The sequence below is a fragment of the Ixodes scapularis genome, unplaced genomic scaffold (genome assembly GCF_016920785.2).
Source record: "Ixodes scapularis isolate PalLabHiFi unplaced genomic scaffold, ASM1692078v2 PGA_scaffold11__112_contigs__length_91849675, whole genome shotgun sequence".
Lineage (NCBI taxonomy): Eukaryota > Metazoa > Arthropoda > Arachnida > Ixodida > Ixodidae > Ixodes > Ixodes scapularis.
Window position 1 is genome coordinate 30,818,399 of NW_024609837.1, and position 17,442 is coordinate 30,835,840.

The 17,442-nt window shown below is 46.9% G+C and overlaps 1 protein-coding gene across 1 annotated transcript in view; it reads left to right on the forward strand.

Moving 5' to 3' along the window:
* The window catches only part of LOC8032317 (hyccin), a 38,318-nt gene extending 29,238 nt beyond the window's left edge, over positions 1-9,080 (forward strand). Inside the window, exons 12-13 of the mRNA XM_029993691.4 lie at positions 4,245-4,470; positions 4,908-9,080. Coding sequence (XP_029849551.3) covers positions 4,245-4,470; positions 4,908-5,418 — 737 coding nt within the window. The 3' untranslated portion in view covers positions 5,419-9,080. The remainder of the gene's footprint in view (positions 1-4,244; positions 4,471-4,907) is intronic.
* The last annotated feature ends 8,362 nt before the right edge of the window (positions 9,081-17,442 follow it).

Below are 17,442 nucleotides of genomic sequence, written 5' to 3' on the forward strand. Positions count from 1 at the left end.
TTTAGCCGTCACTCCACAGTCATCATACTCGGAACAGAACCGGAGTTTGAGGGACCTCAGCTCTGGTTGGCATTGCCAAGCGTTAAAGCCTGGATCAAGCACACTTTGTTTGAATTAAAAAATTCTAGGCTGGTTGACAACGATGTGGCTTTGAAGTGCCAAGGACACGACCAGCCAGTGCCTAAGTGTGACAAGGTTTCCCTATGGTGACGTTTTTTGGATGAGTTACAGAAACCGAACTGGGACCATGAAGAAGAAGCGATAGGGAGGATGATTGTTCTTTCCTACTCGCAGTGTCTCCGTAGGACATCGCCGGGACTTCCGTGCGACGCTAGTGGGCGTTGGCTGCAACAGTAGTTTCTTTTTAACACGGAATTTGCTTTATCGGCCGACCTCCACGGAGTTCTGTAACATTTGGCTGTAATAGCCGGCTTTAACGAAAAACAAACACCAAAAAGCATTATGCCCACAAGGAACCATACAAAAATGACTTCCGTCTTGGCACCTTGAGATTGTGAGCAGAGTTCTTTGCGGACCGAGCTATCCAGGGTCGGTGGTCAGAGCACACCAAAGCGAACTCATTCGTGTGGCGCTCTGAAGACTCGGTCGCACGCTTTGCGGCCTTTCCCGTCATGCTGCGTCATCACGCGGCGTGCATCAGAATTGAGAGCGTGTCTTCGGTAGGGGGTGCCGCTCAGACGCCCTTCTCTTTTGCTCAGGAAGGCCTACCACACGTTCTGTGCTCACTAGTTTTCGTTAGCATGATCAAGCTTGTGTAATTTTTCTTGTTTTAATGTCCTTGGATACTTTTGATAAGCCTGAGGAAACTGATTATCCATCGTTAGGGGATATCCCTTTCTTTCTCGTTTAGATAATGTGCATCACTGTCCGCTGGGGAAGAAAATTGGTAATTGAAGGGGAACTGACATGGAGAACACTGTCGGTGCTCTTTTCGTGGAGGCCAGCACATAAAAAACAAAGACTGATGCCTGTTAAATGCTTTATGACTGCAAAATGTTCATTTCGAACACTAACTACTCCAGAGTGAGAACCAAATAACCTAAATTGTTCCTTCATACTAAATGATGTGCCTTAAAATTTTAAAGTTCAAAGTTAATCTTCAACATATACAATGTCATGGTCTCCTTTTTGGGAAAAGCTATGAAAGCAGTGTGAAAGGCCAGGGAACCAGTGCAAGCTGACAAGAGCAGCAAGAAAGCACAAATGCATAACAATTGCAAAGTTGTTTGCTATACTGTACTTTAAGTTTGGTGGTATTTTCAATGATTAAATGAGTAGTAAAAACTTCAGTGATAACGAAAAGTTTGCTCTACTGTAGTAAAACTTCAATGACTATCATGAGAAGTAAGTCATAAAATAATATACATTTAAGAGTTCCACAATTAAAAACATCTCAATTGACTGATAGTACCCTACAAGATGACAGACGACACTGGCTCATGTTCTCAGGCATGATCCTGAAGAAACACCTTTGCTTTGTGGCAGCACCACAGCACCGTAGGAATATCGTAGGAAGTAGCACTGGCATGGTTTTGCACTGGAACGCCAGAGTTTTGCGATGCTGTGCTAACTGTGCACAGGTGAGAGGAGCAAAGTGTTAGCAGACGGCGCCAGGCTTAGGAGGTCCCTTTCGGCGTCCATCAGGGCACAGAGTTTTCTGGAGCGGTCCTCCAGTCTTTGGTGAGCAGCTCGACATCATCGAAGCACTTCCACCGCTTAGCACCTCATCTTGAAGCGGTCTCGGAAACATTTCATGCCTCAACTTGTCGTCCGCACGTTCCTGGCCTTCCCATGTCAGTGACAAGGCGTCTAACATCTCACCGGTTCCACTCCTGTTGCACCTCATCCCGAAGCGACCTCTGTAAAAATTTTGTGCTTCAACTTGTCATTTGCATGCTCCTGGTCTCCTACATTGATGACAGACGTCTGCCACATTACCAGTTCTGGTTCCCGCCCATCTCTGTTCCACATCAAAACATGAATCCGTCGTGCATCTATCTCTAATATTGAACCCTCCTACTAAACCTTGAAAGCTTTGTGGACCTTGGAAGCTTTAATTTGGCCTAAAGCAGGTTTGAGGACTCCAGAACATGGAATTCTTAGGAATTTCTAGGAGCAATGTCTCATCATAGTGGTAGCTGTCCCATTGCACAGAGGCAAGGCAATCTATTCAAACCCCTCTAACAAGGTAGAGACGTAACATACTTTGTATTTGGTTTTCTGCCTGTGCCCCTATAACAGTCCATGGTTTGTCATGTTGCTGAACCATGTACAGTCAAACCAGACTATATGGAACCTGTTTACATCGAATTATCCCTTATATTGAAAATTTTTTGTGCACAGTAATGTTACAGTGATAATAAATAGCAAAAACTATGGTCACATCGAACAAAAATAGCAGCCGCTATCGATATTTCGAACTGCTAAGACCGCCATTTTTCTCTGCAAGCTGGCTTTCCCCCAACACGAGTAGTCACATTTTGGGAAAGCCAGCTTGCAGAGCACGCTGGCTTTTTTTTTTTTTTTTTTTTTTTTCCCAAACAACGGCGTTGATTGCTTGTAAGAAAAAAAAAAAATCTCTTTTGCGAAGGGAGCGGGGAGAGGGTGCTTTGTGCTCTTTCTCCCCGCTCCATCCGCAAAAGAGAATATTATTTTTTCTCCCGGGTGGTTGACGCCGCTGCCGGGAAGAAAAAAAAGCCAGCTTGCTCTGCTAGCTGGCTTTCCCCCAATGCAGCCGTCTGTCTTAGGGGAAAGCCAACTTGCAGAGCAAAACGACGCTCTGCAGGAGAAGGTGCTCCTGCTCAGATGTGCTCCGTGCTCTCGGCATAGTTCGGCGCTAATGCGCTAATATAGAAGGCAGCAGCCTCAGCATTTTGGAGTCCGTCGATAGCGTAAAATATATTGTTAGCACAGATGCAATGAAGAAAAAGCAGCAGGGGGTGTAAGACGATTTCATTGCGTAATATGTAGGCAGAAAATGGATTTTTGAGAGCCGAATTCATTAAAACTGTTATATCGAATTATGCTATATATCGGACTAATTCCCGTTTTTTTTTTTTGCAAGTTCGATATATGCGGGTTCGGCAGTAGACTAGGCAAGCAAGCAAAAATGAATGACATATAATAAAAGTAAACTGTCTGGACATTTGGCCTGTTTTAGGGGAAGTTTGGGAAATGATGTTGAAGATCATCACCGCACTATGCTATCTGGAGCGAGGGCTCTTACTTTATACAGCTTAACCATCATCTTGCGCACCTTCCCAGCATTTGTACCCTGACCTCGTAGGCTGGACTGCAAACTGACAGTATCCCCATGATTACACTCCAAGGAATTGGGTAATTTTACCTGTGGTGCGACATGCCAATTTGTCGTTGTGTGTTTCTATAATTATGTGCACCTTCCTTACTTTGATCAAAAACAAATACGAGTGATGACCAAAGTGTGATGGCAAAATGTATGTTTCGCCTGATCCTCCGAGTTTTGCGTACCAAGAACGTGTGCTGCGTGTCCGCACAATTCGTTTGTCATCGGCTAGCCGCCTCGGTGGCTCCGAGGCGAGAGCGCCGGCCTACGGATCCCCAGGTGGCGGGTTCGAATCCCGACTGAGGTGCCCGCAATATGACGGAGGCTTAAATGCGGAGAAGGCGCCGTGTAACCGAGCTTTTGGTTGCACGTCAAAAGATCCCCAGGTGGTCGAAGTTAATCCCCAGTCCTCCGCTGGGGCGTGCCAGATGCCCGTCGTTGGTTTGGCACGTAAAACCCCCAAATTTTAATTTTTTTTCGTTTGTCATCGGCTGTCATTCTTCGCCGAACTGTCGACCTTATTTGTATTGTCCTGTCTGCGACCTTGTTTGTTGTCCGTATTGGGCTTGCAATCTTGTCAAACTTTCAGCCGGTTTAACTGTATCCTTCTCTAGAAATTTTATTATGCGCTGCCGCAGCTACAGACAGATTCCTTGCTACTACGATTGCGTAAACTGCTGTGCATGTGTTGGATATGTCATCCAGTGCGATATGTCATCAGTGCGTCATCCAGATGTTAAAGAAGGGTCCCAATAACGTCCCCTGGAAGTTTCATTGTGGTACACTCATCGTAGTCACCAATACTTACGGACAATAATCCCAGACAACTATGAATGACCCTTTTACTTAACCCGAGCGTGCTTTTGTAGCGCATTTTGGTGAATCCTCTATTCGCCGACCCTTCCCGATGCCCTCGCAGACGACATTCCGATCCCCAAGGAAGGGGAGAACCCGGTCCACGAGGGGCCCCTTGACGTGATCAAGGAGGAGGGGACGGCGGAGGAGGGCGGGGCCATGGCAGGTGCCAAGGCCATGATCAGCAACCTGCCCAAGCTGCCCGGCATGAGCAAGCTGGTCAAGAACATCACCCAGCGGCGGGACTCGGTCGGCGACAAGCCGGCTTTGGACTCTAAGCCGACGCCCAGGTTAGTGCCCCTCTTGTTCGCTCCTCCGGGGGGGGGGGGGGGAGGGGAGGGGGAGGGGGAGGGGGAGGGGGAGGGGGGGGGGGGGAGGGGGGGAGGGGGGGAGGGGGGGGGGGTAGAAGGCATCAGGCTCCTGAACTTTTCTTTTAAGTGCCTTGCTAGGTCATGTATGTAAGAATACTTCCCTGCCCCTCTTTCCAAAAAGAGAAAAAAAAGCTTGGCAGAATATTTACATTGGAAGACTTCTTTCGAATTAGGTGCAATTCCAAAGCATGTTTGGGAATCTTGATACCCTGAAGTAAGGCAATGCAGAAACAAATGGACCTTCTCATTTTTTTTCCCCCTTTTAATTTATAGCTTTTCTTGTGTTTAATGACAGCAGTTTTAGAGACCATTGAAGGTGCTCCACTTCCACTTTTTTTTTATTTTTCTATCTGCAGCGCACTGGACTCGCCTAAACAAAACGACGCCGCAACTGCGTCCCTTGTCGAAACGGCCAAGCGGGCAGCTCGGAACCCGACGGACCCCACGACGCCAGACCCTGCGGACCGCAAGGCCGCCAAGCCAGTGACGGAGAAGAAAGAGCGCTCCGCAGCGGCCTCCCGGGGGAGCGCTGCGACAAAGGAAGAAGCTGCGGCCAAGGACCAGCGGAACAAGTTGGCGGATCAACACCGAGATGTGGAGCCCCGCAAGTCCAACAAGACGTCGTCAGAAAAGGACTCGACGGACGCGTGGAAGTCCGGCAAGGCGTCGTCGGAGTGGAAAGAGGAATTGGGACCGACGCGGAACGGCGTCGAGAAGCGGGACTCGTTGTCGTCACAGCTCCAGGACACGGTGGGTTCAACGGAGTTGCGGAACCTTGCGACGGCCGAAAGCGTGACGAACCCAAGCAGCACCAGCGTGCTGCCGTACAAGAATGGCGGCGACAAGCAGTGGTCGACGCAAGTTTGAGAAGGGGCGGCGCCAAAGGCTCGAATTGCCCTCGGTGTCTGCATGCCGATTGGACGCGACGCGTCCTCGCTACATTTTTTCGCCTCTTGCAGACGGCGCAGCGAACGCTGCTAGACAGCTTTCTTCTTCGTCTCGCATTACGATGAACTGCAGGCTTGTTCATGCGTCTGCCGTGTCATTTGGAGATACTAGTGCTGATCTTGCTGATACAGCGCTGACTTTGCTCTATGTTTGTGATGCAGCGCTTATGCGGCGCTGCGTCGGTGCTAAGTTATGTTTGGGTCAGCGCCGCATCGGGGCTGTTCCTGATTCTGCTGTGTTGTATCTGTGAGCCAACCTTGCGGCCGAAACTGCGGGCTGCCAGATGCGACCACTAGTCAGTTAGATATCGCGTGGTCAGATAGCATCCTGCCACTCGTGAACAAGATGCGCCGTGGTTTCTAACCGACTTGTGATTGAACCCAGCAGCTCGTAACCTTGGCTGTAGTTTGTCGTAAGACGAGACTAAGCATAGCTCCCAGTCTTGAATGCGTTTCTGCCACGTAAAGTCTCTGATCGTAGAATCTCTCGACGGATCTTGGGACCTCGCGAGTCTGGCGTTCGGTTCGTCGCATTGTCTGTTCGGAGGCGAAAAGGAGCTCGGCGGAAATCGAAGACCCCACAGTGAGTGCCGTAACGTTGCGAGGTCGGCACGACTGGGAGAGGGTTCAGCCAGCCGTCGCAGCAACGTGTGCCACGTTGTATCATGGTCGTCAAGTCGCCGCTACATTCCGCCCGATCTGTTGTGTCGCGCGACTTCATAGGATTCGGCGTGTCGGAGTTTTCACATCGTCTGATGCGTCGGCTACCGGGCAGCTTGTTTCTTGTTCCTTTTTGCGGTGTACTCAAAGATGGTTTTAGATTGTACTTAGGTCATGTGGTTATTCGTTTTCGCCTGCTCTTACGGGGTGGAAAGAATCATCACCGACCGCGGTAGTTGAACGCAGTGGGTTCGATACACCAATCTTGTGATGTGCGTCGTGTTCACTCGTGGAAACTTCCCAGTAGCAGCGCTCGTAAAGGCAGGAAGGTTTGAGAATGAACGCATGCTTCCTCGGGGTGTACCAGAAAAATAATGCAATACACTGAAGAAAAAAAGGTTCCTTTTCGAGAGCTGGTGTTCGACGTGACTGTGCCGTCATCATTAGCGGGCCTGGTGTCGTCATAGTAGTGTGTCATCGTCGTGAAGTATTTTCGAGCGTTTTAAACGAGGAGGAAAGGGTTAGCTTTAGCTTTCTTTGGTCCGATCAAACCTCGATCCCGTTTGTTTTTAAGCGCCTCCTCCCGTCGGGTCGGCGTCCTGTACATAGCACAAATAAAGAGCCGACTCGGATTATCGTCATAATTCTTACAAGCACTCGAATGCCTTGCAGGTAGCACGTAACTCGCCGTAGAACGTTTTCCCGACCAGTAGTCGTCGTGCGCGCTTCGAATGTGGTGTCCGGAGCGCAAGTCCGACTGTTGCGTTCGCCGCTCACCCAAAAGTGGTTCCTCGATTTCCACCCGACAACAACAGCCAAAGCGTCATGCCGTCGCCCACCGCGATCCAGGTGGTGGCACGGTGGCAGAGTAGGCACCCGTTGCACTGCAGGTAGCTTTGCTGGCAGACGGTCGACGGAAACCAAAGCAGACGCGGGACGGGGTACCCCGTTTTCAATCCACGGGCGGGATGGGGCGGTAAACGCATCGGTCGAAGACTTGTTCTAGGCACCATACTTTGGAGCCCGGGTTGCAAAGGGTGATGCGCACACGTATCTCCATGTAGTAAGTCAGCGACGATCCAATAACCGAGGGAAGTGTTTCGTTTCCTCGCGTTGCTGCATTCAAGTTGTAGAAAGAAAAAGGGATGAGGAAAAAAAAAAAAAACCACAGATGTCTCCCGAGTGCCTATACCGTTTTCATGCTCTTTTAGGGTCAGTAGTACTTGTGAAACAAGAGAGCCATTTGAAGGGAAACTGGGATTAATCTATTCATTTCTCGCTGTCCCCATAGCCGTGTTCCTTGGTTGTTTTCTCTCGGCGCACTTTGTGCTCTTGATTGTCGAAAACTTGAATTCTGAACCCCCACGTCTCGGTGTGTGTGGGCTTTTTCCGGATTCCCTGGAAAGACTGAGGTGGAGAGCAAATTTGTTGTGCGATTGTGCTCAAACAGCAAAGTTTTGTTATTGAGTTTTTTCTTTATGTGTTTGCGCCGTGCATTGTAGTTTTTAATACCCCCTGCTACCTCCCGAGCTCTTATCAAGAAAATAATACTGCCATTGCTGAAAGGAACGGAAAAAAAAAATCTTGCACCGAACATACTGTCTGTAAATGTATACATGCACGCTTGTAGCACATTTCACGTCGTCACAAATATGGGGAACCAAATGTATAAAATCGAAATGCCTGCCATAATTTTGAAGAAAAAAAGTGAAAATGCTTAACAATATGGAATTTGTTACTTGCTAGGATACAAGTGGAAAAAGAATTATGCACAATTTTTTAACTGAATTCGATGCATTGGGTAACCTTCCAGTTGTCCGGACGTCTTGTCTGCATAGCTAGGCCAGCTGCAAGCTGCATCTCCTTATGGAAACGCAGTTGAACACCTCGGTGTCGCACGGTTGGTTAAAGAGGAGCTTAGGCATTGTTTTCTTTTGTTTAAGCTAGCCAAACTAACCAGGTCTTTGGAATACCCAGGCTTTGCTCTTCCCAGCAAGCTATTCATTATCTCTAAATTTAGAATAGCTACCGAGGAAACAATTAATAAAGATAATGCAAATAATGCGAAGGTTACGCCAAAACCAACATTCATAATTTTCCAGACGCCAGTGGGGTGATGTCACATGTACAATATGTCGAGCAGGCAATCTAAAAAACAATACTACGCCTGTTTTTTTTTTTTTTTTTTTTTTTTTTTTGTTGGTGCGATTTTTTTGGGGCATTTGTTTCACTTTATTAAACTTCTTGTAACTTGTCGGGAACAAGCTGCACTGCCCCTGATAGTACATTTAACGTCGTGTTTTGAGTGTTGCCAGCCTCGAAGCAAATTTGAAAATTCAATAACTGCAAACAAAAATTTACATGGTAACCCTGGAGTCGGGGAAAAGAAGGGACGTAGGACAGACAAAAAACTCTGTGTCTGTCCTACGTCCCTCCTTTTCCCTGGCTCCAGGGTTACCATGTCAGTGTTGAACCAGCTCACCTGCACCCTTGCTTTAGTTACAAAAATTATTTTGACTTGTAATTTGGGTTACTATTTTGGGTCTGTCTATTAATGTCATAACCCAATGTTAATGTCATGAGCCAATGTTGAGGCGGATCTGTGACGCTTCAAAATTTCGCCAGGGCTCTCTTAGAAAAAAAGAAAAAGAATACCCAAGTTGACAACAAACAACCTGCACACATTGTCAGTGCCTGTTTTCGGGTCGTCGATAATCATCGTCGCGGGTAGCGGCGCCATTACGAAGCTCATGTCGCTGTTGTTCCAAACATCTCTGAGTGTTAGATTGAAGCCAAGGTCGCTCTTGTTGAAGTAGTGTCTAAAATAGTACCAAATATGCATATATATTACTGTGGGTGTTATCGGAGGAAAAATGTATATAGGTATAAATATATACAATAATAAATTGTTGGCAATGTTGATGATTTGACTTTGTTTTACGTTGTCTCGGGGCCACATGAAAGGGTCTGCCCCGGCAAAATGTTTCATCTTTAGCGTGTAACCATTTTTTTTAACTCTGGCACATTATCCTTATAGCGTCTAATGCCGAATTGTAATTCTTTTTTTTTTCTTTTTTTGTCACACTGGAGGGGTTTTGTCATCTTTGTGCACGTGCGAGTGAAAGCACATATTCAAATCTACTCAGTGGGTTGCTCCTGCTCTACTGGCTCTACTCTGACATGTTTCAGTGGCGCCCTCTTATGGTTTCCCTCCGTGACGTCACAACCGAGGATTTCCCCGCCGTGGCGTAACGTTGCTTGTAAAAAAAACGGTGGAGGCTAGGAGCAATAATGGGAAGTTACCGGTAAAAAGTAAGTGTTACAGTTATCTAGGGTGAAAAAGTAACTTACAGTTACCAGTTTCGAAACCTAACGTGTTAGTTACGGTTACTGTAACAACAATAACGCGTTACTTGTTACAGTACAAAAATTGGACTGAAGAAATTGCAAACCGAAACTATTTTATTTCCTGCATTATAGTGAGAAGAAAGGTAAATTGAAAAATTTGAGAAGAGAGGTAAACAAGAAACACCCCGATAGAAGGACAGCGAAAAGTCCTTCCATTGGGGTATTTCTTGAGGCTATCAACGAAAAAGGCAATTGCACTCGAGCCTGCCTTTGTGTTTACTCGAGCGGCTCCGAAGATAGGGACGGCTGAAACGGCGACCTGCTGGGTATAAAATCGTCAGCACAGACATAGACGAGTCCCGGACAAAAGCTCACCCATTTTTTCACAAACCCGGACAGAAAATTTTATGTTGGTCTTAACACGTGCGCGGACAACTTAGGTGCATGCGTGCGACACTAAAATGCAACGATAAATTAAATCTGACAGGCATATAATTTGTTGCTCAGAGTAGAAACAATTTTATTTATCGATTGGTTAGAAGCGAATGCAGTCCCCCACTAGCTCCAGCAGGCTTGGTAGGTCTGGGTGTACCTGTAATCTCGAAAATCTTTTTCACGCGATTCTGCAGGCGCAGAGGGGTTTTTCGCACCCGCTTCTCTGGAACTTCACCTCTGCTGTGTCAATGCCGTGGCAACGAACGCCTGATTTTCCTGTGGGCATTCAATCACCATTTAGACGCTTGGGTGGGCGTGGTCGAGAAACTTCTGAAACCCGGTATTCCACCCTTCGCAGGTGTATGTCCGGTATTTATCTTGAAGAGTGGCGTCGTACATATTCCACTGTTCCGGGGGAAGCTCCGGTCGTCGTCGGCACGCAGTCAGGCAAAGGAAAGAATTCGCTTCGGGTGCCGCCACAGAAGGAGCAGAAGCATAACGGAAGGGGCCGTTGACATACGTGCAATCAAAGTAGTCCAGCAGGTCGCCGATATCACCGGTAGACATTTCCCTGATGTAGGTGAGTCCTTCGGGCACAAGCTGTGGTGGAAGGAACGCGAGCCTATCCAAAATCCCGCACAGCTTTCTAAACTTGTCATCTGTCCAAAAGGCCACACCCCAGTTCCTTGAAAATATTTCTAAAACTTCGCAACTCAATGGTTTGTATATTACAGTTGTGCTTCAGTTTCCTTTTCACTACACCCTGTACTTGATTTCAAATACATTTACGACGCTCAATGACGAATTTAATTTTCCTAACCATTCACTTCAAATATTAATCTGAACCCCAAGAAAACCCATGCATTAATAATGAAGACACATTGTGCCTAACCTTTATGGGCGCGTTCAGCGTGCCATAAGCACAACGAAAAAGCGAGGTCGACAAAGGGTGATTTCGCTTTTTCGGTTATTCCTCGGGCTCAAAAACTTCGGTTCACGACGTTTCTTGGGTGCTCCGACATACCTTGAGTCAAGCAAGCTTTATCTTATCAGCTACACTCAGTTTGAGTGACCTAACTTTTGGTCCTACATCGTTGCTTCCTTGCCTGTTTGGCTCATCTGTCGATACCTTTGCATGGGATGGGATGGCACTTTTCCTAAAAATGGTGCAATGTCCATCGCGTCCGCACTTTATCCCAGCCCGTCTTTCGCCCGGGGTAACAGAAAAAAGAAAAGGTGAGCTTTTCTCCGGGTCTGAAAAAACGGGTGAGCTTTTGTCCGGTGAGCTTCTGTCCGGTGAGCTTTTGTCCGGTTACCGACATAGACAGGGGAAGGGAGAGTGGTGAAGGGGGGTGCCGAGAGCCCAGACAGAAAACCCGGAGACATGTCGCACGACCACCGACACCCGCAGATGGTCCCCACAAAAAAAGAGTGAGCCAAAGTCGGTAAAACAGACATTCTTTGCCGCCCCTGCCACCGCGGGCGCCGCGTCCTTTATCTCCCGGTTTCCCGCTGACTCGTGTCCGTCGTCCATTCTCGGTCGTGGGCTAAACCAGGCATTTTTTGGTTCGTTTGACGCGTGGCCACGCTTCTTGTTTGTGTGTTTCTTTGTCAGCGAGGATTTTCGCGAAAATCCTCGCTGAACTGTAATGGCCTAAACCGTTACAGTTACCCAATAACAAGTAACAGTGTGTTACAAGTTACAAGTTACCAGTTTTAAAGAGTAACGCGTACACAGGTACAAGTTACCAAAAAAGTAACTGGTTACCGGTAACGCGTTACTAGTAACAAGTTACTGCCCAAGACTGGCTTGCAGCCATGGCGCTCTTAAATCAACGCCGTCGAAGTCTACAGTCTGATAACGTTCTTATGCCCTTTCGTCTGTCCAATCGCGGAGAGCCAGCTACGGCGGTGCATTTGGTCGTGCACATCGCTGATAATCGGGCGCCGTATTTGAGTGCGCTGTTACTGCGCACGTTCAGAACGAGTTGGGATTTATACGAGTAGAAACGAAGGGAGAGGAGGAGACGAGAGCTCGCGGGAACGTCAGAACGCCAAGTTCTCTCGGTGTTTTGACCATTTGACGTTCCCGCGCGCTCTTGTTTCCTCCTCTCCCCCTGTTTCTACCCGTATAGACGTTTGCAAGTACGGCCTCTGGGCGCCGCCATCTTGCTCCTGGTGTGAGTAAATCGTCTGATAGTCGAGCATTGCCGAGGCCGCGGGTGCGCTTGCAGCAATGCTCGACTATCGGACGATCTAACCCCACCAGCACCAAGATAGCGGCGCCTGCAGAGGCCGTATCTACGAACGTCCATACTCTTAATGGTGAATTCCACTCGTAGATCTGGAGCGCTTTCCAAAATCCGCGAGGGAGGCGAAATTCCGCTCCGTGGGACCCGCTCCGTATCGACGAGGGGAAGATAAACTTGCATTTTTGGAGCGACCTCCCCCACACCCCTCCCCACCCCTTCTCCTTCCGCCGTTCAAAATGGCCGCTGCTCGAACTTGACCAGCCCACCAACGCCTCAGCCGGCTGATCTTTGTGACGACTGTCACTGCTTAGCTGCAGAAGTAACACGCGACACAGGCCGGGCGGAATTATACGTACCACGGCGCCCATGTCACAAATAGCGAAGACGTCCGCGTTCGGCACCGTCACATACCTTTCGGCCGCCTCGAAGCGGCGGGGCACGGACAGCGATTGCCAGCGGTGGAGTTCAGATTGCTAGTACGACTTTAATAAACACAGAGGTAACAAACCATCACTTGCGCGGTCGTTGCCTAACCACTTCTTGCTTTATTTCACGGGAAAACGCCGATGGAATGCAGTGTAAAAAGGTAAACAATCACTGGCTGCAGAATGAATAGGCCTAACCTTGCGTTTGCCTCCGGCTTTTCTGTCGTTCTTCCTCGGTGATCACAGATGTCAGCGCTTACGATTTGCCACGCTCCACATTCCCGGCTTTTTATCCCTGATCTACGCGAGGTAGAAGCGTTCGAGCCGTCACAGTCCAGAGTAAACAACCGACGCACCCGAACAGATCCAACTCCACGACCCGACCGTGGCCCGACCGGCCCGCCAATCTCTCCAACCTCGCCGCGCATGCGCACCAGAGGAGTGCAACTTCGCCCATGGAACGCAAATTGGAAAACCCTGGGAGGCCGCAGCGCCATTTGAATCCCCTGGTATCTGGTGGCTGTACTAAAATCAACATGGCGGCACAGCGAAACCAAAACCGAAACTGCACGGCAGCGCCATTGTGTTTGGATGGATGGGCGGTAGCTTGCGCCACCTAGAGTTAAAAATATATATATTGTAGCTTTTTTTTTTTTTTTTTTTTTGCTTGCCCGGTTTGCGCGTTGCTTTGCTAGGCTTCTGCTGCTGTGCGGCTGGTTTTCGCATTTCAATGCTGGTTAATGTGCGTTGAAACGCACACAAGCCAGCACTGAAAAGCGAGACCAGCAGCAAAGCAGCAGAAACCTAGCAAAGCAACGAAAGTGACATATACACAAAAAATATGCAATGCTTGTCCTTTTGCGCTCATTTTTATTCAACAGACAGTAGAAAATACAGACAAAATTTCTCACTGTTTTGCACACGAGAAACAAAGAAATGAACAACAAAACAGGATAAAACGTTACGGTTACGTGCGACGAAGGTGATGATATGCGTCCTTGCAAATTTGATTATATATGTAAGCATATAAGTAAAGACCGACGACGGTGTCTTAATTGCAACTAAAGGAAACTAAGCAATGAGTACCAAGAAAAACACTCAGCTCTTTGGTATTGAGTCTTCATCGAGAACCTGCCCATTCTTTTTTAATATTATCACTTAAATTTAGGAGTGAGTCACTGCTAAACGAAACGGGAAACCAGAGCGGATCGCTCTATCGCTCATCCTCAGTTAATCGAAAAATATTTAGGCTCATATTTTCACTCCTCGCGAACAGACGTGTGAATCGCTGACAACAGTGCCAAATAAACAGCTCACAGCAGAAAGTTTCCCATCTTTTAAAGTGAGCATATGTGCTCGATCTTGATATGACAAAGTCTACACAGAAGTCTCCAGACAATGACATATTTCTCGCGGCGAGTGAAGAGCAATCCTGAACAATGATGGGATTTGGTTTTGTGATTGGAAACCATTGTAGCTATTGCCAAAATCAAACAATTAATACTCACTACCACTGCGACAGTTAGGTTTTGTTGCAAACATCTAATCAGAAACTTAAGCAAGAGAAGACCAAAAGAGCGTACCGCACGTCCATTAGAACTCGAAACCATTGATATTCCGGCTTTCGGCAGTCATTGCTTCCCCACTTGGCACATCAGGTGGTGTGTTGATGACGAAAATCCATGCTTGATCACATTACACCAACAACAAGTTCCCACGAAAAAGAAAAGATAGCCGCGCGCGCACGAACGCGGGACGAATCTCGCGCCGCGACGCACTCCCAGAAGCGAAACAACTCGCCGGCTCGCGTCCCTCGCGCGTTCTAACTAGGGATGTCGCGAACCACCCTAGGTTCGATTTCGAAAGGTTTCGATATTTGCGAAGCGAACTGAGGTTCGATTTCGAAAAATTTCGATATTTTCGTACCGACCGAGGTTCGATTTCGAAAAATTCGCAACTTTTGACCACAGCGGTGTTTCGAATTTGAAAATTTCGAAGCTTTCACGGTTTCTAAAATTTCGAATTCGAATATTTCGAATATTGTTTTACTGCAGGTTCGATAAATTCGAAGATTTCGAAATTCTTTGTAAAAAATATTCGAAAACTTCGAACGCTTCGAATTTTTATAGACATAAAGTTCGAACAATTCGAGGATTTCGAATTTCTTTTTGCATAAAGTTCGAAAAGTTCGAAAATTTCGATTCTCTTTTTTTTTTTTTAACTAAAAAAAAAAAACTTCCAAGATTTTGAATTTCTTTCTAATCTAAGTTTTCAAAGTTCGAAGTCCGATTTTCACGTTTTTCCACAGTTTCAGTTTCAAATAACGTTTTCACGACTCACTGGTTTTCACAAAATCAAGTTTAGAAAAGTTAGGGTGTGATATCTACATTCTGCGAAGTTGGTCAGGCAATTAAATGAGACGACGAGTGTCCCGGACGTGCTGGAATATTTGCCAGTGCAGAATTGTGACCGCCAGCCCCGGGGGGGGGGGGGGGGGGGGGGGGGGGGGGGGAGGGTCTTTAACTTGCATCACGCAGTAGTGATCACACGAACACACTGTTTTACGAGACTCATCCAGTTCGAAACGGCCAGGGGCGAGCAGGAGGTTGAGGCTCAGAAAAACCTTGATGCGACCTGGCAAACTAGCTCGCCACCCCTTGCACGCTGGTAGTAATCCGATCCGGTGAAGTTTATAATTGTCCTGGAGGTTTATTTTCTGGGACGGAGGAATCGCCTCGCAAAAAGCACAAAAGCCGACACAACTCGAGGTCGAGGAGCGTTCTACCATACAAGTGGCGTCGAAAGAGGAAAAACGGGGGAAAGAGGGTAGAGAAGGGGGAGGGGGGGGGGGGGGGGGTGCTTCAGCCTCCTTCTTCCCCTTGCAGGTATTTCGGACTGTTAAAGAAAACAATACGGGGAAAGAGGGCGTGGTCGAGCTTATTTTAATCTGAAATTATTTATGCATATGTATAGCTACTGTCGCTCTTCACTGCATAAAAGGTTGCGTAGATGTTCATTGTTAGAAACTCGTTGTCAGAAGGCACTGCTCGTCACATGCTTAGTGGTTCGGAAGTTCAAAGCTGTCTTTTCGACCTAAACACCTGTGCCGATAGTAACAAAAAAAAAAATAAATAAATAAATGCGGGAATAAAAAGCAGGAAAAAAAAGAAGAAAATAAAAAAAACCTATCAAGAATTTGTCGGAAGTGTTCTATTCTTGCATATTCAGAGGTTCAGAACTTCGAAACAACTTTCTTTTACCAAAATGTGTACAGGCTAAAAGAAACACGTCCCAGGAACGTGAAGCGAAAAAAAAAAAAGTTTTCTTTTAATGACGTGCTGAACTTGAACACTATGAGAAATCTTCTCCCATGAGTTAATTTATTTCTTAACGTGAAAAAACAATGAATATATTATTTTGTATTCTGCAGGTGGCAATGATATGTACTGTCTGTGGTGTTAATTTAAATGCGGTACCTCAAACAACTTAGACGAAAATAAATATCAAGTTTAGGTCATAATTGCATGCAGATACATGTTTGGACATTTCTTCGAAACTCACGTTGAATAACAATAATCACATCTTAAGACGGCACTTACCTAGGCTATACATAGATCATTCTTTAAAAAAGTATAACATATCTACCATAAATAGCTCCGGCTGCAGCGTGCTTCAAATCTGGCACAAACGATAATCGTCAAAAACCCGTCGTCCTTCCTCGCCCCTTCGGGGATTTATTTCTTTAAACCTAAGCATGCCAGAACATTGAAATAAACGACATTGTCTTTCGTAAGGAACGCAGCACCGCGTGTAAAAGTTCGAGAAAAAAAAATTACGAATGTACACCACTACTTGAAATCAAATGAAACCGTCCGCCGGTCTTTCGAAGTTCGACGAACGTCGAACTTTTACCCTAAAAGTTCGAAGTTCGTCGAACTTCTGACTTTTCAGAATTCGAAAGTTCGAAACTTTTCGAATTTTCTTGATAAATAAGTTCGAAAGTTCGAAATTCATCGAATTTTTTGGTCAGTCAAGTTCGAAAGTTCGACAAGCATCGAACCTTGCAGCGTAATAAGTTCGAAAGTTCGAAAAAGATCGAATTTTTTAGCGTAATAAGTTCGACGGTTCGAAAAACGTCGAACTTCTTAGCTTAACAAGTTCGAAAATTCGACCTCCGTCGAATTTTACAATATAGAAAATTCGAAAAATCGAAATCTTTCGAATTTTTCGAACCGCTTGATTCGATCATCGAAACTTCGATTCGAAAAAAGTTCGCGGCATCCCTAGTTCTAACGGACCACCGACTTCCCGGCGCCAGCGGCCAGCGCATCTCGAGGCGCGAGTCGCGGGTTCGGAGAGAGAGAAAGCGCGCCCAGACACGTTGAAAGAGTGAAAGAGAAAGTTACGATAACAAGCTTCAAAGCCATTCACACCTTCAAAACAACTTCACCTTTATTTCGCATCATTAGATATATGAATCAATTTTATTTAAAATAAAATAACAAGTGCCAACAGCCGCTGGGAGCGCGGCAATCGGAACCAGTTTGCCGGACCGGACAAACGTCATAAGTATACGCGGCGGGACGGAAGTAGCCGAGAGCTTCACCCCACGTGCGCACCGCCGATTTAGACGGAAATCACGTGGGCCGCTCTGTCAATTTCCGGAGAGATCTGTGAAATCCCGCAGAGCAAGTTCGGCGGAGTTTGGGGCGCTCCGTGGAGCGGGCGCTGCCAGAGATCTACGAGCGGAAGATGACCAACTTGAGCCAGATCTGCGCACAGATTTTTCGCACAGCTTCAAAGCAACTGTACGAACGCGTCTAT